We start from the raw sequence: 25,037 nt of genomic DNA, 5'->3' as shown, positions 1-25,037 counted from the left end.
GTCATGACATGGGACTTGAACCTGCCAACTGCCTGTAGCAGAGGCAACGGGCCAAGCGCTCCACACCATTACGCCAACGCACCTTTGGGCATTCAGCACATGTCTCCTGGTGCTTTTGAGTTTTTTTTTTTATTCAAGCCTTGAAAAGTTCAAATTACTGCAGCATTGAGCTGTAGGATGAACAGGACTTGAACATGGAATGTCTGTACTGAAAGCCTGATGATTAGACCACTGCACCATCAGTCAGACACTCTCAGGCAAAGTCTCCTGGTAATTTTGAAGTGATCTTTTGTTTGTTAGCCTTCAGTTAGTAAAGTTTAAATAACACAGAATCATATTAATCAGATGTTTCTTAGCGCTGTTGAGGTCTTCTTTTATATGATAGTGTAACAGCCGGGAATCGAACCCTGGTCTCCCACGTGGAAAGCCAACATCTTAACCACTGCGACAAATAGAGTTTTGAGGTCATCAGGCTGAGGCTGAGGCTGTGAGCCACTGCTATACAATAAAAAAAAATCAAAAAACGATGGGCTATAACCCATGTTTTGTTTTCATTTTTTTCGAATCCTCAAAAATGATGAAAAACGGCGTGCTATAGTATGCCGTACGGTATGAGCTATAGCCCATGGTAAAAAATGATGAAAAACGAGGATAACTTTATTTTCAAAAATAAAAAAAACGATGGGCTATAACCCATGTTTTTTTTTTTCTTCATTTTTTTCAAATCCTCAAAAATTATGAAAAACGGCGTGCTATAGTATGCCGTACGGTATGGGCTATAGCCCATGGTCAAAAATTATGAAAAACGAGGATAACTTTTTTTTCAAAAATTCAAAAAACGATGGGCTATAACCCATGTTTTTTTTTCTTCATTTTTTTCAAATCCTCAAAAATTATGAAAAACGGCGTGCTATAGTATGCCGTACGGTATGGGCATGGTCAAAAATTAAAAAAACGAGGTTAAAAAAATAATTCAAAAATTCAAAAAACGATGGGCTATAACCCATGTTTTGTTTTTTTCATTTTTTTTTCAAATCCTCAAAAATGATGAAAAACGGCGTGCTATAGTATGCCGTACGGTATGGGCTATTAGACGAGCGTCTAAAAAGGGGATAAAAAACGTCTAAAAATAGACGTCTAAAACACGTCTAAAAATAGACGTGTTTTAGACGTCTATTTTTAGATGTTTCTTAGATGTCTATTTTTAGACGTTTTCTATCCCATTTTTAGACGCACGTCTAATATTCCAAATGGCTGGTTAAATATAAGTTCCCGATTATACCTTACATGCCAGTGTGGCGCAAAAGATAAATCTGAGGTTCGTAATCCAAAGGTTACTGGTTCAAAACTCCATCAAAACTAATACTCAACCAATGCTGCAGTAATTTGAACTTTTCAAGGCTTGAATAAAAAATAAAAACTCAAAAGCACCAGGAGACATGTGCTGAATGCCCAAAGGTGCGTTGGCGTAATGGTGTGGAGCGCTTGACCCGTTGCCTCTGCTACAGGCAGTTGGCAGGTTCAAGTCCCATGTCATGACATCAAGGTGCTGGAGGACCATCGGGAGACGGTGCTCTCTCCCCCTGTTTCCTGAAAAGTAACAGTCAGGGGTTATGTTTGAAAGAACCCTGTCCACCTAACATTTTACAGATAAGAATTAGGTCAAACGTTTACAAATAAAATTGCAATGCATTTTGGCCCATCTGACAGAATAGTCTGTGTATTTGCATACTGGGCCCCGATTATAATCGTCGACAATGGCAATGTAATTTTTCTTGACTTTTGACAATGAAAAAACTACACTATAGTATATTTGTTTAATAATCGTCGCAAAAACCATGAACTATAGTTCATGATTTTCGCAACGATTTCAAAAACCAATATGAAAATGATGAAAAAACGACATACTATAGTTCATGGTTTTGGCCCATCATCTGACAGAATAGGCTGTGTATTTGCATACTGGGCCCTGATTGGTGGCCCAAAACTTGGTTGGAAAGTCCCTCTTTTATGTCTGGCTTCCAGGCCAGTTGGAAAAGGGCACACTGAGAGGTGGTAAGAGTATGTTAAATTGGACATTTTCATGGTAAAAGGTTAGCTGGACAGGGTTCTTTCAGACATAAGCCCCAACCGTTACATCTCAGGAAACAGGGGGAGAGAGCACCGTCTCCCGATGGTCCTCCAGCACCTTGATGTCATGACATGGGACTTGAACCTGCCAACTGCCTGTAGCAGAGGCAACGGGCCAAGCGCTCCACACCATTACGCCAACGCACCTTTGGGCATTCAGCACATGTCTCCTGGTGCTTTTGAGTTTTTATTTTTTATTCAAGCCTTGAAAAGTTCAAATTACTGCAGCATTGAGCTGTAGGATGAACAGGACTTGAACATGGAATGTCTGTACTGAAAGCCTGATGATTAGACCACTGCACCATCAGTCAGACACTCTCAGGCAAAGTCTCCTGGTAATTTTGAAGTGATCTTTTGTTTGTTAGCCTTCAGTTAGTAAAGTTTAAATAACACAGAATCATATTAATCAGATGTTTCTTAGCGCTGTTGAGGTCTTCTTTTATATGATAGTGTAACAGCCGGGAATCGAACCCTGGTCTCCCACGTGGAAAGCCAACATCTTAACCACTGCGACAATTAGAGTTTTGAGGTCATCAGGCTGAGGCTGAGGCTGAGGCTGAGGCTGAGGCTGTGAGCCACTGCTATACAATAAAAAAAAATCAAAAAACGATGGGCTATAACCCATGTTTTGTTTTCATTTTTTTCGAATCCTCAAAAATGATGAAAAATGGCGTGCTATAGTATGCCGTACGGTATGAGCTATAGCCCATGGTAAAAAATGATGAAAAACGAGGATAACTTTTTTTTCAAAAATTAAAAAAACGATGGGCTATAACCCATGTTTTCTTTTTTCTTAATTTTTTTCGAATCCTCAAAAATTATGAAAAACGGCGTGCTATAGTATGCCGTACGGTATGGGCTATAGCCCATGGTCAAAAATTATGAAAAACGAGGATAACTTTTTTTTCAAAAATTCAAAAAACGATGGGCTATAACCCATGTTTTTTTTTCTTAATTTTTTTCAAATCCTCAAAAATTATGAAAAACGGCGTGCTATAGTATGCCGTACGGTATGGGCATGGTCAAAAATTAAAAAAACGAGGTTAAAAAAATAATTCAAAAATTCAAAAAACGATGGGCTATAACCCATGTTTTGTTTTTTTCATTTTTTTTTTCAAATCCTCAAAAATGATGAAAAACGGCGTGCTATAGTATGCCGTACGGTATGGGCTATAGCCCATGTTCAAAAATGATGAAAAACGAGGTTATTTTTTTTTTCAAAATTTCAAAAGACGATGGGCTATAACCCATGTTTTTTTTTTTTTTTTCAAATCCTCAAAAATGATGAAAAACGGCGTGCTATAGTATGCCGTACGGTATGGGCTATAGCCCATGTTCAAAAATGATGAAAAACGAGTTTTTTTTTTTTTTCAAAATTTCAAAAGACGATGGGCTATAACCCATGTTTTATAGCTCCAGCACCTTGATGTCATGACATGGGACTTGAACCTGCCAACTGCCTGTAGCAGAGGCAACGGGTCAAGCGCTCCACACCATTACGCCAACGCACCTTTGGGCATTCAGCAGATGTCTCCTGGTGCTTTTGAGTTTTTATTTTTCATTCAAGCCTTGAAAAGTTCAAATTACTGCAGCATTGAGCTGTAGGAGGAACAGGACTTGAACATGGAATGTCTGTACTGAAAGCCTGATGATTAGACCATTGCACCATCAGTCAGACACTCTCAGGCAAAGTCTCCTGGTCATTTTGAAGTGATCTTTTGTTCGTTAGCCTTCAGTTAGTAAAGTTTAAATAACACAGAATCATATTAATCAGATGTTTCTTAGCGCTGTTGAGGTCTTCTTTTATATGATAGTGTAACAGCCGGGAATCGAACCCTGGTCTCCCACGTGGAAAGCCAACATCTTAACCACTACGACAATTAGAGTTTTGAGGTAATCAGGCTGAGGCTGTGAGCCACTGCTAGAATAGCAGTAAATGAAGCTCAATAACTAGCATTAAACTTTAGGAAGAGTGGGATTTGAAAATGAACTCTCTGTGCGGAATAACTCCTACTACACCATCACTCAGTAACATCTGCCTCTTTGTACTGTTGAAGCGATCTTTTGTATGTTAGCCTTCAGATAGTAAAGTTGAAAGAATCAAGAGTTGAACATAGAATCACGTTCATCAGAGTGTAACACCCAGGAATCGAACACAGGTCACCTGCACTGAAGGACAACATCTTAACCACTAAGCCAAAGCAACTGCCTATGGCTCAGGGGAGATATGAGACTTTTGAGGTCATCAGGCTGAGGCTGTGAGCCACTGCTATACAATAAAAAAAATCAAAAAACGATGGGCTATAACCCATCTTTTTTCATTTTTTCATTTTTTTTAAATCCTCAAAAATGATGAAAAACGGCGTGCTATAGTATGCCGTACGGTATGGGCTATAGCCCATGTTCAGAAATGATGAAAAACGAGTTTTTTTTTTTTTTTTTGAAGTTTCAAAAAACGATGGGCTATAACCCATGTTTTTTTTTTTTTTTCATATCCTCAAAACAGACGTCTAAAACACGTCTATTTTTAGACTTGTTTTAGACGTTTATAAACAGAACTGTCCATCTAAATTCTAAACGGCTGATTAAATATAAGTTCCCGATTGTACCTTACATGCCGATGTGGCTCAAAAGATAAATCTGAGGTTCATAATCCAAAGGTTACTGGTTCAAAACTAATACTCAACCAATGCTGCAGTAATTTGAACTTTTCAAGGCTAGAATAAAAAATAAAAACTCATAAGCACCAGGAGACATCTGCTGATTGCCCCAAGGTGCCTTAGCTCAATGGTGTGGTGTGCTTGATCGGTAGCCTCTGCTACCACCTGCCTGCAGGTTCAAGTCCCATGCAAGGTACTAGTGAGGACCATCGGGAGACGGTGCTCTCTCCCCCTGTTTCCTGAAAAGTAGCAGTTGGGGGTTATGTTTGAAAGAACCCTGTCCACCTAAAATTTTACAGATAAGAATTAGGTCAAACGTTTAAAAATAAAATAGCAATTTGGCCCATCATCTGACAGAAAGAATAGTCTGTGTATTTGCATACTGGGCCAAAACTTGGTTGGAAAGTCCCTCTTTTATGTCTGGCTTCCAGGCCAGTTGGAAAAGGGCAAACTGAGAGGTGGTAAGAGTATGTTAAATTGGACATTTTCATGGTAAAAGGTTAGCTGGACAGGGTTCTTTCAGACATAAGCCCCAACCGTTACATCTCAGGAAACAGGGGGAGAGAGCACCCTCTCCCGATGGTCCTCCAGCACCTTGATGTCATGACATGGGACTTGAACCTGCCAACTGCCTGTAGCAGAGGCAACGGGTCAAGCGCTCCACACCATTACGCCAAGGCACCTTTGGGCATTCAGCAGATGTCTCCTGGTGCTTTTGAGTTTTTATTTTTCATTCAAGCCTTGAAAAGTTCACATTACTGCAGCATTGAGCTGTAGGAGGAACAGGACTTGAACATGGAATGTCTGTACTGAAAGCCTGATGATTAGACCATTGCACCATCAGTCAGTCACTCTCAGGCAAAGTCTCCTGGTCATTTTGAAGTGATCTTTTGTTCGTTAGCCTTCAGTTAGTAAAGTTTAAATAACACAGAATCATATTAATCAGATGTTTCTTAGCGCTGTTGAGGTCTTCTTTTATATGACAGTGTAACAGCCAGGAATCGAACCCTGGTCTCCCACGTGGAAAGCCAACATCTTAACCACTACGACAATTAGAGTTTTGAGGTAATCAGGCTGAGGCTGTGAGCCACTGCTAGAATAGCAGTAAATGAAGCTCAATAACTAGCATTAAACTTTAGGAAGAGTGGGATTTGAAAATGAACTCTCTGTGCGGAATAACCCCTACTACACCATCACTCAGTAACATCTGCCTCTTTGTACTGTTGAAGCGATCTTTTGTATGTTAGCCTTCAGATAGTAAAGTTGAAAGAATCAAGAGTTGAAAATAGAATCACGTTCATCAGAGTGTAACACCCAGGAATCGAACACAGGTCACCTGCACTGAAGGACAACATCTTAACCACTAAGCCAAAGCAACTGCCTATGGCTCAGGGGAGATATGAGACTTTTGAGGTCATCAGGCTGAGGCTGTGAGCCACTGCTATACAATAAAAAAAATCAAAAAACGATGGGCTATAACCCATCTTTTTTCATTTTTTCATTTTTTTTAAATCCTCAAAAATGATGAAAAACGGCGTGCTATAGTATGCCGTACGGTATGGGCTATAGCCCATGTTCAAAAATGATGAAAAACGAGGTCATTTCTTTTTTCAAAATTAAAAAAAACGATGTTTATTTTTTTTTTCATTTTTTTCAAATCCTCAAAAATGATGAAAAACGGCGTGCTATAGTATGCCGTACTTTTTTTTTTTTTTTCAAAATAAAAAAAAACGATGGGCTATAACCCATGTTTTTTTAATTTTGTTTCATAGTTTTAGAAATATAGTGCATTCAAATTTGAGACATTTAACATGGGGCTCAATGGCAGCTCTATAGGCACGTCAAAAGTCACTTTCACCTAGAAACTCCATTCACACTTTTTATTATTCAGCTTACTGTGGAGACACATGCTGGAACTTTTTTTTATTTTTATGTTTTGTAGTTTATGAGTTATTTAACTTAAACGCCCAATGCATTCTCTATGGCAATAGCACAAAATTTGGCATGCTACTAGTCCTACATACTTACACCTAGCAACCCCATTCTAGCCTACTTAGGTTCATCTTACGGTGGACATGTTTGCCTGAAAAGGAATCTTTGAAATGTTTCATAGTTTTAGAAATATAGTGCTTTCAAATGTACAATGGGGCTCAATGGCAGACATTGGCACGTCAAAAATTACTTTCACCTAGAAACTCCATTCACACTTTTTTATTATTCAGCTTACTGTGGAGACACATGCTGGAACTTTTACTTTTAAATGTTTTATAGTTTCTGAGTTATTTAACTTAAACGCCCAATGCATTCTCTATGGCAATAGCACAAATTTGGCATGCTACTAGTCCTACATACTTAAACCTACCAACCCCATTCTAGCCTACTTAGGTTCATCTTACGGTGGACATGTTTGCCTGAAAAGGAATCTTTGAAATGTTTCATAGTTTTAGAAATATAGTGCTTTCAAATTTGAGACATTTATAGGCAGATAGTGGCATTTCAAAAAGTCACTTTCACCTAGAAACTCCATTCACACATTCTAAAATGCAGCTTACTGTGGAGACACATGCTGGAACTTTTTACTTTGAAATGTTTTGTAGTTTAACTTAAACGCCCAATGCATTCTCAATGGCAATAGCACAAACTTTGGCATGCTACTAGTCCTACATACTTAACCCCATTAAAACTTTAAAAATGTTCATCTTACGGTGGACATGTTTGCCTAAAAATGAATCTTTGAAATGTTTCATAGTTTTAGAAATAGGCCTAATAATGCTTTCAAATTTGAGAGAATTAGAATGGGGTCAAAAAATCACTTTCACGTAGAAACTCCATTCACACTTTTTATTATTCAGCTTACTGTGGAGACACATGCTGGAACCTTTTACTTTGAAATGTTCTGTAGTTTCTGAGTTATTTAACTTAAACGCCCAATGCATTCTCAATGGCAATAGCACAAACTTTGGCACGCTAGTAGTCCTACATACTTACACCTAGAAAACCCCATTCAAACTTTAAGTTTGAATGGGGGGGTGGGATCACGCTGACAAACTCCATGGGTTCTTCTGAAAATGACACACGCCACCACTCAGTCCCTCAACACTCACTGTACCACTCGCCACCCGTCAATGACGCCCCCTCCCCATGCCCGGCTACACACTCGTCCCCCAAACAGCCATGCATCCTCCCCACTGGCTCCACACTGACCTCGACGGCCACGCCCACTCAACCCTTCCACCTCTCCCCGACTGTGGTGGTGCATGCTGGGACACACGACACTGCTGCTCCCATTCATGTCACACTAAAATATGTCATGGTTAAAATGTCCCGCTGACATCCACTGCACTGTAGTATATGTCAGATGTAACGTCAGGACAACGCAGTACAGGCTTGGCCCTGTACGACTATGAGTCTGTCGTTTTTTGATTGAATACGTTATTAACAGTTTGTAAATAGAACAGTTGTACGATCATGCAATGGTGCTAAAAGGATAACACAAAAGTCCTTGTTCGTTTTCCTTTGTGGTCCTGTGTATTCAATTCATCAAGACATTTAAAGACATAATAATCGTATACAGCAATAATGCAAGGCAGATAGACATCAGCAACACTAGTAGCAAAAAAGAAGAAGCATATAACAGTTAACCCATTCTGAACGGGCACCCATTTTGGTGTCGGCATCATGTTATGCTTTAGCTATTTAAAAATAGCAGATCTACAAGCTCATATCGCGCCACCGAGTGGCGCGATACGAGCTTGTAGGTCTGCTATTTTTGAAAAATCGAAGACACTTTTAGAATCTGATCTCAGGTCAGAATGGGTTAATAATGACACTGTCAGGATGTAATAGACATTTTTAGAATCTGATCTCAGGTCAGAATGGGTTGAGGGTGGGAGGGGGGGGTCATTTCTGGTGTTTACAAGGACCATTTACAGACAGGTGCTCTTTTATGGCGCTGTAAGGAGTCACACCTTTAGATGGCTGTTTGACAGTCTGTGAGTCTTGGGGCTAATCCTGCAACGCACTGGACTGTCCCGCGTCAGATATCTTGTGCACGCTGCCAGTAGGCCAAGGAAGTAACCACCTGGTTTAACTTAACCCATTCTGACCTGAGATCAGATTCATAACGAGGTTTCCACTGGACACACACTGGTCTGATTAACCCATTCTGACCTGAGATCAGATTCTAAAAATGTCAGTCGCTCTTCGATTTTTCAAAAATAGCAGACCTACAAGCTCGTATCGCGCCACTCGGTGGCGCGATATGAGCTTGTAGATCTGCTATTTTTCAATAGCTAAAGCATAACATGATGCTGACACCAAAATGGGTGCCCGTTCAGAATGGGTTAAATGATTAGGATAGAAGTCCATGGCAGTGCAGGGATTATAGCCTGGCATTAGTCAGACTGATGGAACTGAATGAACGTGGATTCACTAACACGTACTTCGGCCCATAGGCAGAGATTATGAGAAATCAAAAGAAAACTTCTTTCTGCTTTTCACTGTTGTATGGACAATTGAAACGCAGACACTGATTGGCCAGGATTATTTTCTGATTTCTCAATCTTGCCATTAAATTAATGGCAGGGTGGCAACTATAGCCACTGACAGCCCATACATCCAAACGTCAAACTCACCAACATTGCAGCTGTACAAAAAGCTTGAATTATCCCCTTTCTATCTGCAAAGTGCGTGACAAAATATTGTCTCTGTCAGGTGGAAAAACCTCATATATGTCCAAAAGTGTTACTTTTCAGGATTCAAATTCAAGAACAGGAAAAAGTTGCAGATCTGCAAGCTCAAAAGTGAGTTTGGAGCTTGCCGATCTGCATTGACACTTTTGCGTGACGCTGTGGTTCAGCGTGACGACATAGGGCGTTCATTTTGTCGAGAAAACACAAAACGTTATGAGAGGATTCTGCCCGACGACAACGATATCTAGAGACATATGCACACACATGTCATCCTCAGAGTCACACATGCACTCACGCTGGCGGTCACATAGTCATTCTGGTGACTGAGATTATTTGGCACCGTCGTCCCGACAGCTGGTGTCACCTCCATCCATATATAATGAAGCAGTGTGACTGCATGCAGCAGAGAGTGCATGCATCACATTCTGATCCCTGATATCACACATGCACGCAGGCGCACACACATGCACGCACGCACGCACACTTCAAATAAATATGATTTTAACCCATTCTGACCTGAGATCAGATTCTAAAAATGTCAGTCGCTCTTCGATTTTTCAAAAATAGCAGACCTACAAGCTCGTATCGCGCCACTCGGTGGCGCGATATGAGCTTGTAGATCTGCTATTTTTAAATAGCTAAAGCATAACATGATGCCAACACCAAAATGGGTGCCCGGTCAGAATGGGTTAATGGAAAAGTAGCTGTTGTACATCACATTATGCCTTTTATAAGTTAAGCAAGTAGCCTTAGGTTAAGCAAGTAGCCTTGAGAACCAAAGGTTCCTGAGCCATGTGGGCCATAGGGCAGGAGCCTATCTCCCGTTTCTGTGGTCAGTCAGTCAACTCGCTCAAATCTTGACGGATTTACAAACGGGCTGGTTCATTACAAACGTTGTCAACGTGGCTATGATTCAGGAACGCTTATCTGCTTAATTTTGTTTTTTTTATGTGAACGTCGTATAAAAGCATATAAGTAAAAAATCTTTTGAAAACTGAGAAAGTTATGGTTATTTATAAGAACATGCCCCATAGACAGAATGTTATGCTGCCCCGAGGTAAGATGGCCGCCACGTAGTGACGTCGCTCTCCATTGGCCAGAGCGTGGGTGAGCCATCTAGCTTTCTTATATATACTGTATATACTGTATGGCTTGATGTACAAGTGCATCCCCCCAGACATGATGCTAGCCATGCTGGTAGGTTGCAGGGACTTACTCTTGAGTACCAAGCAGCAAGGCATAGTCAAATCTTCATAGTCTTCGGCCTGGCCGAGGATTGAAGCCTGTCCTCCCAATCGCAAGGGAGTCAAGTACAGAACCCCAGTGTCGACCCCGGTTTAGGAGGGTGGGGGAATGAAAGCAAACCTTTCCAAGAAACCTGGTGTGTCCGGTCAGTCAGGTATGAGGGCAACCACTTTAATGCCGGCCCGTTCCAGTGATCACTGTGTCAATGCTGCGCTCTAGATGAATGGGAGGCAGCCTAGTGGGCAGCATGTAGTGCTTCTGTGACTGAATGGGTTGAGATCCAGCAGCTTGTTCTGTGAGAGATGGAGAGAAAGCTGTGTAGGGAGAACACGTTCAAGAGTTTTGGAAGGAAGGGAAAGTATAGTGGTACCGGAAGTCGTTCTTGACGTCTGAGGAGTCAAGAGTTGGTTTCTTGAGGAGCGGCGTTACGCTGCATGGCTGACTAGTAGGTATAGATGGGACAGAGCCTGAAGTTACAGATGTGTTGACGATGGAGGTAATGAAGGGGAGCAGATCAGGTGCAGTGGTCTGGTTGGGGGGAAGGGATGGGGTCAAGAGGACAGGTGGTTGGTCTAGTGGAGGTCACTAGTTTCCGGACCTCATCTGGAGAGAGAGGAGAGAAGGAGGACAGGCTTGTGGTTAGCATTGAGTGAGAAACTTGATGAGTGTGAAGATGCAGGGAAAATAAGCTGCTTTTCAAAGCATTTGACAAAAGGGTCAGCTGAGAGGGACGAAGGACGGGTGGGAGGAGGTGGTTTAAGGAGGGAGGTGAAAGTGGGCAAAAAGCTTCCTTGAGCTTATAGAGGCATATAGAAATGAATCTTAGCGCGGTAGAAAGAGGCCGTTGCAGTGGATAGTGAGAGGGAGAAGGCAGAAAGGAGGGAGTGAAAGTGGGAGAGGTCATCCGACTTATTGCGCCACTTCCTTCCAGCTGCCCCCTGAGAGGTACGCGTTCACTCAGCTGTGAGGGTTTCAGATAACCAGGGAGCCGGCGGCTTGGGAGAGAGCGTGCACGTGCACACACACACACACACACACACACAGCAGACGTACATCTGCAAACCAAAACCCATCCCCCACCTCTTGACATTCACTTCATTGCATTGTGCCTTTCATAGATAAGTCTTGATATGTCTTGAGTGACCGTCGTAAATCACTGTTGATCGTCTTCAAATGCTGCGTTGATAGTGACTCCTCCCAGAGCCTCCCCCCCCCCCCCCCCCTGTGTCATGGAGTGTTTAAATAGTGGGCCCTTGGAGTCGTTCGTCGTGATCGCATCCTTTGCCGTGAGCAGTTGTCCAACCTTCCAAGTTCCTGTGAACTCCCGTTGAAAAGGTACAGTATAGCTTTGAGGCTGGCATGACTGGCACTACTATAGCCTACACATTGGACTGACATTGTATTAATACAATGAGTATAATAACTTATATGCTTGGGGTGTTTGCATTTTGTCTTCTATTGAGACATTTAGATCGCGTCAAAGGTCATGTCTCACCTAGACACAAGATCTGACATGAATTTTGACCTGAAGGTCAAGATTCAATTTGAGGAAAGTGCAGCTTTTAGATAACATGAATTGTTTACTTTGCTGATAACAAATAATTGACCACAGAAACCTTTTAAAACGTCTATTTTGTCTTTTCATAATTATGTAGCCTACAGTACACATAACGCATGCAGATGCAGTTGCTGATAACATAGTGTATAGGCCAAGTCTACAATGTAAATCGTAGACTACATAACCAGTAAAACGCCCTGGGGGGGGGGGGGGGGGGCGAGAAGCGTGTGCACTTACGCATCCACCTGGGTGACGGCAGACTACAGACTGCTGGGCGAGCGCTGGCGCTTTGGCATGGGGGGGGGGGGGGGGGGGGGGTCGGATCAACGTATGGAATTAATTCTGTACCGTACTTTAAATGAAACATGCAGCAAAAATATCAGACCTACAAAAGCTTGTAGACCTGCTATTTTTGCTACAGCGCTTTTGAATTTGAATCCTGGAAAGGGAACAGTTTTGGACATAATTATGACGGCTTCCACCCGACGGCAACGATAAACGTGTGAAAAGGGTATGCCCGCAAATATAGCCCTCGAATGGCACCATGTTCCAAGAGAGTGCAAGCTAGCAATGTGTGATTTACAGTTCATTCGTTCGTCCATACTCACAGTACATTCACTGGTTTATTTGTAGCACCTGCAGAAATGGAGCAGACATTCATCGCAGTCAAGCCTGATGGCGTGATGAGGGGCCTGTGCGGTGAGATCATCAGGCGCTTTGAGGCCAAAGGCTTCAGGCTGGTTGCTGCTAAATTCATCCAGGTAACTGTCATGTATAATGTGTCTGTCGGGTCGTTTTGCTAACCTTTTCACTCATGCTAGTAGTACAGCGTTTTAGTTGTCATTTGGAGCAGGGTTTACAGTGGAAATGTGGCTCCGGGATCATGTGTCTCTGAATGAAGATTTCGATGGATTGAATTAAAATGCACAATATACCTTAAGAAAATAAAAGCACGCCAAATACTTTATGTACCTAGAACACTGATTCAGTACTATCTGCATTACTTAAAGTTTGTGTGTGTGTGTACTGTGTGTGTGTGTGTGTGTGTGTGTGTGTGTTCAGCCCACTGAGGATCACATGAAGAAGCACTACCTTGACCTGGCCGCCATGCCTTTCTACGCTGGACTCTGCACGTACATGTCCTCTGGACCCGTCCTGGCAATGGTAATGAACACATGCACACACACACACACACACACACACACACACACACACACACACACACACACACACACACACACACACACACACACACACACACACACACACACACACACACACACACTATATATATAAATGGAATTGACTCTACAGTCTACTCTACACTCTCTCTAGGTGTGGGAGGGAATGAACATTGTGAAGATGGGCAGGTTGATGCTCGGTGAGACCGACCCATCTAACTCTCAGCCCGGCAGCATCCGTGGAGACCTCTGCATCACCATGGCCAGGTGAGCACCCAGGAAGACCGACAGTCATTAACAGTTTGTAGAATGGGTACAGTGCAACGACAGTGCAGGTCAATACAAAATCTGCTACTGGGGATAACATCAGGAAAAGCTATCTCCCATATTCACATAGTATTATGTAGTAGGTAGAAGGGCTATTGGTAGATGAGTCAAGGTAGGTCAAATCGTTTATTTGTTTAGTGTTTTGTTTAGTATTTCGTCTAACAACGGTCCTCGTCTCCTCTCAGGAACATCATCCACGGCAGTGACACCGCGGAGAACGCCAAGAACGAGGTCGGTCTGTGGTTCAAGCCCGAGGAGTTTGTCACCTACGTGCAACCCGCCCATGCCTTCATCAACGAGTAAATTAAAACCGACTTATTGCCGCCTGCCGAAACCATCCTGACCATTGTTTTTATACTCTTCATCTCTCGTGTCTTTTGACCCTCTCATTTTGTTCTCCTCTGTACACTTTTCAACCCAAAACCACAAACATCATCACTTTGTCAATAAAGTTCCTTAGAGAGTACCATGGTGTTTGTGACTTCCTGCTGGGGTTTGGGGAGAGGTGGGAAAGCCTTTGATGTTTAATACTTTTATAGAATTAGGTTTGGCAGCCATTCATATTGGCTTGCAAAAAGAACAACAATACATACAACAAAAGCTCCTAGATGGATGACACACTGACAGTGTGAATGTTTAATTTGTTGAAATCTTTATTTTATTTTAAAGCTGCACTATGTAACTTTCCCCTTCTACCTGGATTTGACCCCGGTTTCCTGCGCAAACTGAACTGTACTCCAACTGATTTTTTTTTTGTTTTACCATTGAGCTAATAGAGCCTGCCTGCTTGCTCAGGGGATAAATCGAACCTTGAGAATTGGTGTCAGATCCTGACTCTATAGGTAAGACGCGACCTTTGACACAACCTAAATGTCTCCATTTATTTTTCTTTTTTAAAATTCTTTATTTACCCAGGGAAGTAGCTGAGCACAAGTGCTCATTTTCAGCAACGCCCTGCACATTCAGTATTTTAGTCTGACGTAATTTTGTCCAAGTCCAAGTGGCACCAGCTCCCGTCCGTATCTTATTGTAAATAGAATATCTAAACACGTGAATCTTTTTACAATGACGTTATTTTTCAGAAAGGAAGCCATTGAGGGTTCAAATGGGTCTTAATGCTTCCAACTCGAGTAGAATTATTAATGTTTTGTACAAGTGTCCATGACAACAAAAATATATGATGTGGAGACAATAAAGACTATTATCATTATTATTGAAGGTGACAACAGTCCTTTTGCTCTGTAAAATATTTCGGGGTTATATTTAAAATGTGTGCAGGCTTGAGTATGTTGAATCTAGTTTGCATTAATGAGGATTTAGTTGACACAATAAAATAAAATGGCGATATTATCGTATTCCATGTGGGGCAGACGGCCTGTCACAGCCAGATTTTGGAGAGCAGCGCAGCTTTGTTGTTGTGAGGAAAGCGGTAAAATGAGACTTTTGTGGTTGTTTTCGTCTCAGATTTAGTCCGACGGAGCGTCACAGTATAACTCTATGGGGACACAAAAGCGACACAAAAGTAGGAACAGGAAGTATCTCAGGAGGGGGCGCTCATGTCATAGCTAAAATACTGAATAGAAACACGCACACATGCACACACACACACACACATTAAAACCTGGGAGCTGACCCAGTACAACCACAGTCTTATACTGTTGGCCACTGAGCAGCTCCAGGGGGAGCAGTTGGGGGTTCAGTGCCTTGCTCAAGGGCACTTCAGCGGTGTTGGGTGAGTGATGACAATCACTGCCCCATCCAGATTTTTCCTGCCCGCCCGGGGAATCGAACCGGCAACCTTTCGGCAACAAGGGCGCTCCTCTGACCCTTAGGCCACCGCTGCCCAATAGAAGAGCAGGGAAACAAAACACAACCACCCCAATTGTACAAGTTATATTGTGTTAACATACAGTATACTTTACTACCATACAGACTGGAAACAACATCTCATTATTATGTTTACATAGTGACACTTTATTAAAGGCTTATTTTTAATAACGACTTATTTCACAAGTCAGTGACAAAAGACAGGAAAACAAAGTGTAGAGAGAGATGAGAGAAACGCGAGACTAGATTCAAACTACTGTATACTCACCCTTGATGGAAATGATCAGACGCTCTCATGAAGTTTCAGGTTGTGAACCTGCTTTACAAACAACCAATATATGAATGATGTCCTCGATGATGGACATGATGTTGATCCAAACAGAGTGCATCATAGGCCTACTGTCACCAAAAAACACCAAACTATACTGTACTGTGTTGTCAACACTATAAGATATGACTCAGACCTTCGCTAGGTGTTCACAAGATCATTGGTTCAAGCTAACGCCAGCATAGCGGTGTTACGGTGAAATAGGTGCCCCTTCGATGATTGGCCGATGCTGGAACCCTCAGCCACAGGAAAACACCTGCAGCCAGCGGATGGAACAGAAATCGACGGGTCACCACATTTGGCGTAACACTCGGTTGTCTTTCTCACCTGAAGTCCTCCAAAAAGCTCTGGTCGGATCCAGAAGCAAATTGTTGCATTTTCCATTAGGTCTGGTTTGTGTTCACACCATCCTGTGTTAGCAAAACTTTGTAGACAAACGTTGAACAGGCCGTTTAGAGCATTTCTAGGGAAAATCACGTCATTGCCAATGAGGTCTGTGCTAATCTTGTGGGGAATAGTGCCACTATTTTCGGTCCCTCAAAGAGTTCATTAGAGTAAGTAAATAATATAAACTTTATGCCAACTTGACATTATCTGTGCAGGAGGATGATAAACGCACACCAGTCTTAGTAGTGGTGCCAGCTCACGGCAGAAACATCTAGAAAGATAAGTCTTAAAAAGACAAAAGAGTGGCCGCACACACTGATAGCCAAAGTGCCGTTTATGCATTAGGATGCCTTCTTCAGGGTATATGACATAATCTAACTTGTAAATTATACTTGATTGCTTTACTTTACTTTCAATTAACTACTACTACACACATCTTGTACTAAGATGTGCGTTAATGTGCGTTAATGTGCGTTCCTCTACATACAACATTCTGTGTAGAAAAGGCAGAGAAACCTGTGGCATATGATTTGTTAAAATCATTTCTTGCTTAAAAAGGCCAACATCCAGAACAACACTCAAAAATATGTTCTGAAGATCACTGGTTTAAACCCTAGCAAGGCTGTCCTGCGCTCGTCTTCAAAGCATGTTTTGAAGGATTTTAAGGCCATAGTTTTAGGTGATACGGTTAGTAAAACAGAGAGATGTGTTGGGGTGAGCTGTGAGTCGCTTATCACCGCGGCGTGACGCCATGTTGTAATTTTCGGTGGTCACCAAGTTATCACCTTAAACTGGAGTATGAATAGGCCTTTACAGTATAACCCATTCTGACCTGGCACCCATTTTGGTGTCAGCATCATGTTATGCTTTAGCTATTTAAAAATAGCAGATCTACAAGCTCATATCGCGCCACCGAGTGGCGCGATACGAGCTTGTAGGTCTGCTATTTTTTGAAAAATCGAAGAACGACTGACATTTTTTAGAATCTGATCTCAGGTCAGAATGGGTTAATCAGACCAGTGTGTGTCCAGTGGAAACCTCGTATGAATGATGAACTGATCTCATGTCAGAATGGGTTAACTAGTACTGTAGATAGTAAGTTATATGATCATGAACAGACATGTGACCTTTCCTCCAAATATGTTGCTTTCTGCACAAGAGCCAGCAGGTCCATCAATTTAGGAGGTGACAACTATTCTCTTTCACGTCGGTCTGAATGGAAGCGAAACAAAGTCCATGAAAAAAAGTCCAAGTATGAACGACAAGTTATCCCACGTCTCCCAAACACCCCAGCAGAAAGTCAGAGACAAGCATGGCACTCTCTCAATGAAGGAACTTTATTGGCAAGTACTACATGTTTGTGATTGTCAAGTGGTTTGGATTGTGCACAGAGGAGAACAACATGAGAGGATCGGAAGACATGAGAGATGTAGAGTATAAAAAACAGTCCATTTTAGATGGCGGGTGTTGTTTGGTTCAGTTTAAATTTACTCGTAGATGAAGGCGTGTGCGGGGAGCTGGTAGGTGACAAACTCCTCGGGCTTGAACCACAGACCGACCTCGTTCTTGGCGTTCTCCACGGTGTCACTGCCGTGGATGATGTTCCTGAGAGGAGACGAGGACCGTTGTTAGACGAAATACTAAACACACTTAATTCTATGAACAGTATAGTATCTACCAATATATCTTCTATCAATCAACCAATCTGCTGACACTGATTATAATTATGCAAACAATGCCATGACGCAGATATCAACCTAATAGGCCATCAACGGGAACCAGTCATTTGGATGGGAGGCGTCCGATTAGCATAGCGTTGGCCAGCCCTGTCTATCAATGATCATCTATCGATTGTTGTTTTTTGAGTGGTGCAACCACTCCAAGGAACAGCAATGTCCGTCCTAACCTATGTGACGACTATGTGACTACCGGTATGTTACTATGTTTAGAATACCAGTAGGGGCAAAAGTGGCGCTGTTGTGCCAGAAACAGAGAGAGAGAGAGAGAGATATAGTGCTGCACTGTTGCCTGCTAATGAGAGAGAGAGAGAGAGGGGCAGGGGGAGAGGGGAGTTGCACCACTCAGTTCACACAGGTGTGATTTTTCTCGGGTGCTCACCTGGCCATGGTGATGCAGAGGTCTCCACGGATGCTGCCGGGCTGAGACTTAGATGGGTCGGTCTCACCGAGCATCAACCTGCCTATCTTCACAATGTTCTGTCCCTCCCACACCTAGAGAGAGAGAGAGAGAGAGAGAGAGAGAGAGAGAGAGAGAGAGAGAGAGAGAGAGAGAGAGACACACACACACACACACACACACAGACACAGATGAATACATTGTTGTAATTTGTTAATGATCGCATACTGTATCTGCATACATGTCTGTGTAATCCTCGATCAAGCCAACGAGTGAATGCTTTCACGAGAGAAGGCGTAGAGATAGAACAGGGTACATGAGCAGATCAATGACAGTAGAGAAGGCGTAGAGATAGAACAGGGTACTGTACATGAGCAGATCAATGACAGTAGAGAAGGCGTAGAGATAGAACAGGGTACTGTACATGAGCAGATCAATGACAGTAGAGAAGGCGTAGAGATAGAACAGGGTACTGTACATGAGCAGATCAATGACAGTAGAGAAGGCGTAGAGATAGAACAGGGTACTGTACATGAGCAGATCAATGACAGTAGAGTGTGTCAGAGACAGTAAAAGGACACTTTGCTACGAGCTTGTAGGTAGAAACGACTGACATAGAAACTTAGCTTTTTCAGAAAACTGTCAGGATGTAGAAGACATTTTTTGTCTCCACCAGGCCGAAGGCATGGGGGGAGAGTATGTTTTGCACTCCGTCCGTCCGTCCGTCCGTGTGTCCGTCCGTCCGTGTGTCCGTGAGCAGCTAATCTCGGCCACCGTTAACCCGGTCGATGCCAAATTTTGCACACACTCTCCCTGGATGCCAACGATGAACCTCTGCCCCAAACTTTCCAGAACGGCCTGTTATAGCGCCACCAGGAGGCCGCTTTGTGCAAAACAAGTTTTTGCACAGTACACCTACAGATTTTGTCCAAACATCGCGCAAAAGTGTTTTTACCTCTAACTGCACGGATCTGTGGATAATTTACTTTTGTTGCCCTTTTATCCAACCACCAGATGAAGGCAAGCTGCAATGTCCTACATTCCTATCCTGGTGGGCACTTTTTCTAGTTCCATCATAAATCCCTGTGATACATCCCCGGTTGTGACCTCACTTACTCTCTGTGACAATTCCCTTAATTTCTTTCTAGATAAAATTACTACACTCAGATCTGCCCACTCACCTGCCCCGGTGCCGGCCCTATCCCCTATACCCTCACTTATTTCAAGCCTGTCTCCCTAACTGCACTCACTGATATTGTCAACGCTCTGCGACCAACTAATAGCCCCTCAGGCAGCATCCCGTCATCTTTGTTGAAAGATGTCTTCAGTTCTGTTGGTCCCAGCATTACCTTAATAATAAACTCCTGCTTGAAATTGGGTACAGTCCCGGCTAATTTTAAACACGCCACTATCAAACCTCTTCTTAAAAAGAACAATTTAGACCCCTCCATCCTCGCTAATTTCCCACCTATTTCCCAGCTCCCATTTTTATCCAAAGTAAGTTTTAGAAAACATTGAGACGGTCAAACAATGAGATCTGACAGATTATGGATAATCATGAATAATGTTTTTAAATTAAACTGGAGCATGACGATCAAGCCTTTTGAACTTGTATTGCTCTGGTGTTACTTCCGTGTTTCATCAGACTTTGATAAGACGGCTGTCTCAACAGTGTGACTGCAGCCTTTGAGGCCTTTAAGTCTTTACTTAAAACCATCTCTTCTCCCTGGCTTTCAAATGTTTTACCTAATTAACCTGTGTACTATTTGTGTTGCTTGGATTTTGTTTTACTATGCTACTTGTGTTATTGTATGTTTGCCTCATGATCGTGTATACAGCACTTTGGTTGACCTTCTGGTCTTTGTAAATGTGCTCTAGAAATAAAGATTGATTTGATTTGACTACATCCCATAGCCTTCGTTGTTAGGCCAACCGGTCAACCAATGGTGTAACTTAATCACTCAGTGCTCAGTCAGCATAGAGCAGAGACTCCACTGTTGGACGTGGCCCAGCCGGAAAACCCTGTCTGTCCTGTCCTGTCCCGTCCGTGTCTGTCTGTCTGTCTGTCTGTCTGTCTGTCTGCCTGCCTGCCTGCCTGCCTGCCTCATGCCTGCCTGCCTCATGCCTGCCTGCCTCTTTCTCTCTCAAACGGAGCATTGTTGGCATGAATGCTTTCACACATTGTTTTTAAACGAGTGTCAGCGACAAAACAACAAATACGGAAAGAATATTGCCAAACAAAATGCAATGCACAATATATGCATTCAAAGGCATATTTGACAGTAGTGGCAACCACGCATGCGCACATGTGTGTGTGTGCGCATGTATGCTTGCGTGTGTGTATTTTATTGTAAGCTGTTAAATGCTCTTGCTTTCAATTGCTATTGGTCCTTGAGTATCAAGGACCAGCTCTACAATTTATGTAGTAGAAATTAAGGCAGATGCAATATTTGTTTTTGTTTGGGCCCAAACGTATGCCAATGCCTCATAGCGGGTTTAGAACCTTCCACTATCCGTAAACGTTATCTTATCTCTTATATTTGCGGGTGGATCTGTGTTTGCCTCCTCAGACCAGCAGCAATGCGAATTTTGTTTGATAGAACGCGTGCAATTTACGTGAAATCTTTCACAGACTTTCCTACTAGGCTGAGGAATATATCCCATTCAGATTGGCCTGTTATAGTGCCACAAACAGGTGGATTTTTGCAAAACACATTTTTGGAACAAAATGCCTCAAATCATCCAATTGTCATCCAAGGCATAAGAAGAAATGCCACCCTTTTCCCATTGGCATATTATAGCGCCAACAGGAGGCCACAACCTGACCTGCCCTGGTGCAGGTCTGTGCATTGATCACGCCTCCAGGTCTTTAGTTTACTCAAGTTAGGGAATAAGACCTGGTACTTAACCCATTCTGACCGGGCACCTGTGCCCCGAAGGGCACTTTATCTAGTTTAACCTGATCTTAGGTCAAAATGGGCTAATAAGACGATAAATGATTTAGTCGATCATTGATATTATTTTATGCAAAGTGTACAAAAAACAAAACATGCTTTTTGATCATTCGATTAATCGAGAAAAAAAAAGGAAACGATAATTGCAATCGTTGAGTGGAGTCAGTAGCATTGCAGTAGGCAATGCATGTGTATGTGGGTGTCAGAGCGTCTGTGATTGAGAGGATGCGTGTGAGCGTGCATGTGTTCATTACCATGGCCAGGACGGGTCCAGAGGACATGTACTTGCAGAGTCCAGCGTAGAAAGGCATGGCGGCCAGGTCAAGGTAGTGCTTCTTCATGTGATCCTCAGTGGGCTGAACACACACGCAAACAATTAATCATTCAGTTGTATTTTGATCATCTTAATCAATTTATGTTACAGTACAATAGGGTTGAGAGGGCTAGTTGAGCAGGCCTACGTATTAAGAGTTGAGAGTAGAGTTACCTTGATGAATTTAGCAGCAACCAGCTTGAAGCCTTTGGCCTCAAAGCGCCTGATGATCTCACCAGACAGGCCCCTCAGGACACCGTCGGGCTTAACTGCAATGAATGTCTGCTCCATTTCTGCAGGTGCTATGGGTGGAAAGAAAGAAAGAAAGAAATTGTCAAATACTCTTGCAATATCAGCCATTTAAGGGCTATTTGACTGCATGCCCTTTTCACGCATGTGCAAGTAGTCTATCAATATTGCTGTGGACACCACATCATTCTAGTGGGCACATGGCTTGTTATGTGTGCAGGCTACAATTGACATTTGTGTGGACTTGGCCTATGTTATCAGCGGTAAATTATCATAGTCAACAAACGTCATGCCAGCCTCAAAGCTACCGTACCTTTTCAACGGGAGTTCACAGGAACTTGTAAGGACAGCGGGAGTCAACTGCTCGCGGTTGGGGATGCGATCACGACGAACAACTCCAAGGGCCCTCTATTTAAACGCTCCATGGGGAGGGGAGGGGCCCCCGGGAGCCACAGGAGGAGTGAATGTCAAGAGTTACGGGGGGTCGGCGGTGTGTCTGGTTGGCACATCTCTTGGCACAGAGACAGAGAGAGAGACACAGAGAGAGATATTGACTTTCGTTGATTCATCAATTTTATAGTTCAATTAGTGTACAGGGAATAGGATTAGATTAGATTAGATTAAATTTGATTAGATGGCTTTATTATCCACAAGGGAAAATTGTTTTGCTCAGGTCAATGCATACATACAGGACAATACATAAATATACAAATACAATAAAACACCCAGTTAAATAATTCTAAAGGATAACATACAGTCCACTAGTGCCATTAGAGACTGTATACTGTAAGTATATACTAGTTCTAAATAGATAGTCACAGTCACACATGTTTCTCAGTTGGTATGTACAGTATGTAATGGAACAGAAAATCTGGTCGATAGTGTATTTATATTTATGTTGAACAATCATGATACACAGCATAGCTTAACTTATAAATGGCACATTGCAATGTACACCGGCTGAATATAACTGTCCCAATACATTCAGATCTATTTATGTCTATAGGTGTACATGTGATTGTGCAGAGCGATTCTGACATGTGAGCATGTGTCTAATGTATTTTGTGTGCGTGCATGCAGGTTTGTGTGTTTGTGCACACGTGCATGTGTACCGTGTGTGTGTGTGTGTGTGTGTGTGTGTGTGTGTGTGTGTGTATATCATCTCTGTCGGCCTCACATGTCAAACACTGTTACGAAGAAATAGCAAAGGTAGCAGAACTACAAGCTCAAAACCTGTGGATCTGCTACTTTTGAGTGACGCTGTAGTAGGCCACTATTTTACAACAACAAAACATGAAATGAATAATAAAGTTAGAATATGGAGATATGGGGTTTCTGCCCAACAATATAATGAATTAATCATTTTCACTATAATCAGACTATTGCTTGCAAGCATGAGGCTGGCTGGCTGGCTGGCAGGCAGGCCATGTCCCTAGCTTGGTCATCTGTGAGAGACTGAGGGCTGTATTTTGCGTGTCTTAAGTACCAGGTCTTATTCCCTAACTTGAGTAAACTAAAGACCTGGAGGCGTGATCAATGCTCTTTGGCCACTCAGAATAGCCAAATGGCATTGATCACGCCTCCAGGTCTTTAGTTTACTCAAGTTAGGGAATAAGACCTGGTACTTAAGACACGCAAAATACAGCCCTGAGTGTAGAATACAGAACGGAGCCAGTGGAGGATGGTTGGGGCTCTTGGGGATGCCTCCTGGACTGGGCCGGTCTGCCTCCCCAAGGGGACAGGGAGGTTTCCTCAGGCAAATCCAGCTGGAAAGAGGCCACGGGGCAGACCGGAAGGGCCCGTTGGGAGAGATTATATCTGTGGGAACGCCTCGGGAAGGATCCCCCAGTCAGAGAGCTGGCCAATGTGGTCAGGGAGACGGACGGCCGGAGGAACGGCGGTACCCCTCACCCACCCGGGTGTTAACTCATTCTGACCTGAGATCAGATTCATACGAGGTTTCCACTGGACACACACCGGTCTGATTAACCCATTCTGACCTGAGATCAGATTCTAAAAATGTCAGTCGCTCTTCGATTTTTCAAAAATGGCAGACCTACAAGCTCGTATCGCGCCACTCGGTGGCGCGATATGAGCTTGTAGATCTGCTATTTTTCAATAGCTAAAGCATAACATGATGCCGACACCAAAATGGGTGCCCGGTCAGAATGGGTTAACCCATTCGGGACGGGAACTACATGGTCCATAACAATCAACAATACAGGGGACAATACAACTAAAACAGCAACAAAAACACAAAAATCTCACTCTCTCCAGTGTTTCCAGAAGCAGGAGGAGTACTTGATGCTGCTCTTCTTGGGCATATTGGCCAAAGTAGTCATTATGATTTTTTTTTATTTTTGTAGTCATTCAACCGCATCATAAAACTGTACATTAGATTCCTGAGAACAGCATCCAGAGTAGGAGGAGCGCCACTGTTTACAAACAGATGACTGGCACTCGTCCACCTCGGCAGCCTCAGCAGGATTCTGAGAGCATCATTATATGGCTGCCACCCTCAGCTTATTATATTTACCTTTACTGTAGCTGCACCACAAGTGGGCAGTATACAGTGGTGTACGGTAAGCTTTAAAAAGGGCTGAAGATTAAAAAGAAATAGTAGGTCTACAGTAGGTCAATAAACCCCAGTATGTCTTTGAGTAGCAGGTACTGTAGATGAGATGAACATAACCACTGAGTAGACAAGCCAGTTCAGGTGATCTGGTAACACCCTCAACCAAATATCCCATTATCTGTAGAGCCAATAGGATGGAACGCATTGCCTTATTACATAACTAATACAAACAAAACTCTGCCTGTACTAATCTCCACGGGCACCACGTTGAATGTGTTGTGAGTGGTATTGGTTTAGTTTTAATTGTAGAATACTACATTTATTGCATAATAGTGATTGGAAAGTTGATGTAATTAATGTTTTTTTGTTCAAATGTTTGTCTAGCTTTTGTCATGGCGAAATCTAATGGGGATCTAATCTAATAAACAATACCTGACTAACTACCTCACCAAGAGGGAGATCTGGCACCACCACCC

The 25,037-nt window shown here is 42.7% G+C and overlaps 2 protein-coding genes across 2 annotated transcripts; one reads left to right on the top strand and one right to left on the bottom strand.

Moving 5' to 3' along the window:
• Positions 1 to 11,958: 11,958 nt before the first annotated feature.
• Positions 11,959 to 14,258, top strand: LOC310869923 (nucleoside diphosphate kinase B-like). The gene is made up of 5 exons (XM_083780904.1): positions 11,959 to 12,060; positions 12,916 to 13,045; positions 13,347 to 13,448; positions 13,620 to 13,732; positions 13,978 to 14,258. Exons 2-5 carry the CDS (start codon positions 12,929 to 12,931, stop codon positions 14,093 to 14,095), a joined length of 450 nt encoding a protein of 149 aa, XP_083637030.1. The 5' UTR covers positions 11,959 to 12,060; positions 12,916 to 12,928; the 3' UTR covers positions 14,096 to 14,258.
• A 3,556-nt stretch (positions 14,259 to 17,814) lies between these two features.
• Positions 17,815 to 22,451, bottom strand: LOC310869922 (nucleoside diphosphate kinase B-like). The gene is made up of 5 exons (XM_083780903.1): positions 22,300 to 22,451; positions 21,912 to 22,039; positions 21,679 to 21,780; positions 18,453 to 18,565; positions 17,815 to 17,939 (listed from the first exon to the last, which is right to left on the bottom strand). The coding sequence occupies exons 2-5, from the start codon at positions 22,026 to 22,028 to the stop codon at positions 17,822 to 17,824; spliced, it is 450 nt and encodes a 149-aa protein (XP_083637029.1). The 5' UTR covers positions 22,029 to 22,039; positions 22,300 to 22,451; the 3' UTR covers positions 17,815 to 17,821.
• Between the last annotated feature and the right edge of the window lie 2,586 nt (positions 22,452 to 25,037).

This window comes from Protomyctophum parallelum, assembly GCF_964188405.1.
Source record: "Protomyctophum parallelum genome assembly, chromosome: 13".
Taxonomy (NCBI): Eukaryota; Metazoa; Chordata; class Actinopteri; order Myctophiformes; family Myctophidae; genus Protomyctophum; species Protomyctophum parallelum.
The sequence above is the reverse complement of the archived record's forward strand: the minus strand, read 5'-3'. Positions and strand labels throughout refer to the sequence as shown.

Bases quoted from the DNA above. Each gene is read 5' to 3' on its own strand.
- LOC310869922 (XM_083780903.1), bottom strand. From the start codon at position 22,028: ATGGAGCAGACATTCATTGCAGTTAAGCCCGACGGTGTCCTGAGGGGC. The intron at 21,781-21,911 runs GTAACTCTACTC...GTGTGTGTTCAG, and splicing joins TTGCTGCTAAATTCATCAAG to CCCACTGAGGATCACATGAA. The intron at 18,566-21,678 runs GTAATGAACACA...CTCTCTCTCTAG, and splicing joins CTGGACCCGTCCTGGCCATG to GTGTGGGAGGGACAGAACAT.
- LOC310869923 (XM_083780904.1), top strand. From the start codon at position 12,929: ATGGAGCAGACATTCATCGCAGTCAAGCCTGATGGCGTGATGAGGGGC. The intron at 13,046-13,346 runs GTAACTGTCATG...GTGTGTGTTCAG, and splicing joins TTGCTGCTAAATTCATCCAG to CCCACTGAGGATCACATGAA. The intron at 13,449-13,619 runs GTAATGAACACA...CACTCTCTCTAG, and splicing joins CTGGACCCGTCCTGGCAATG to GTGTGGGAGGGAATGAACAT.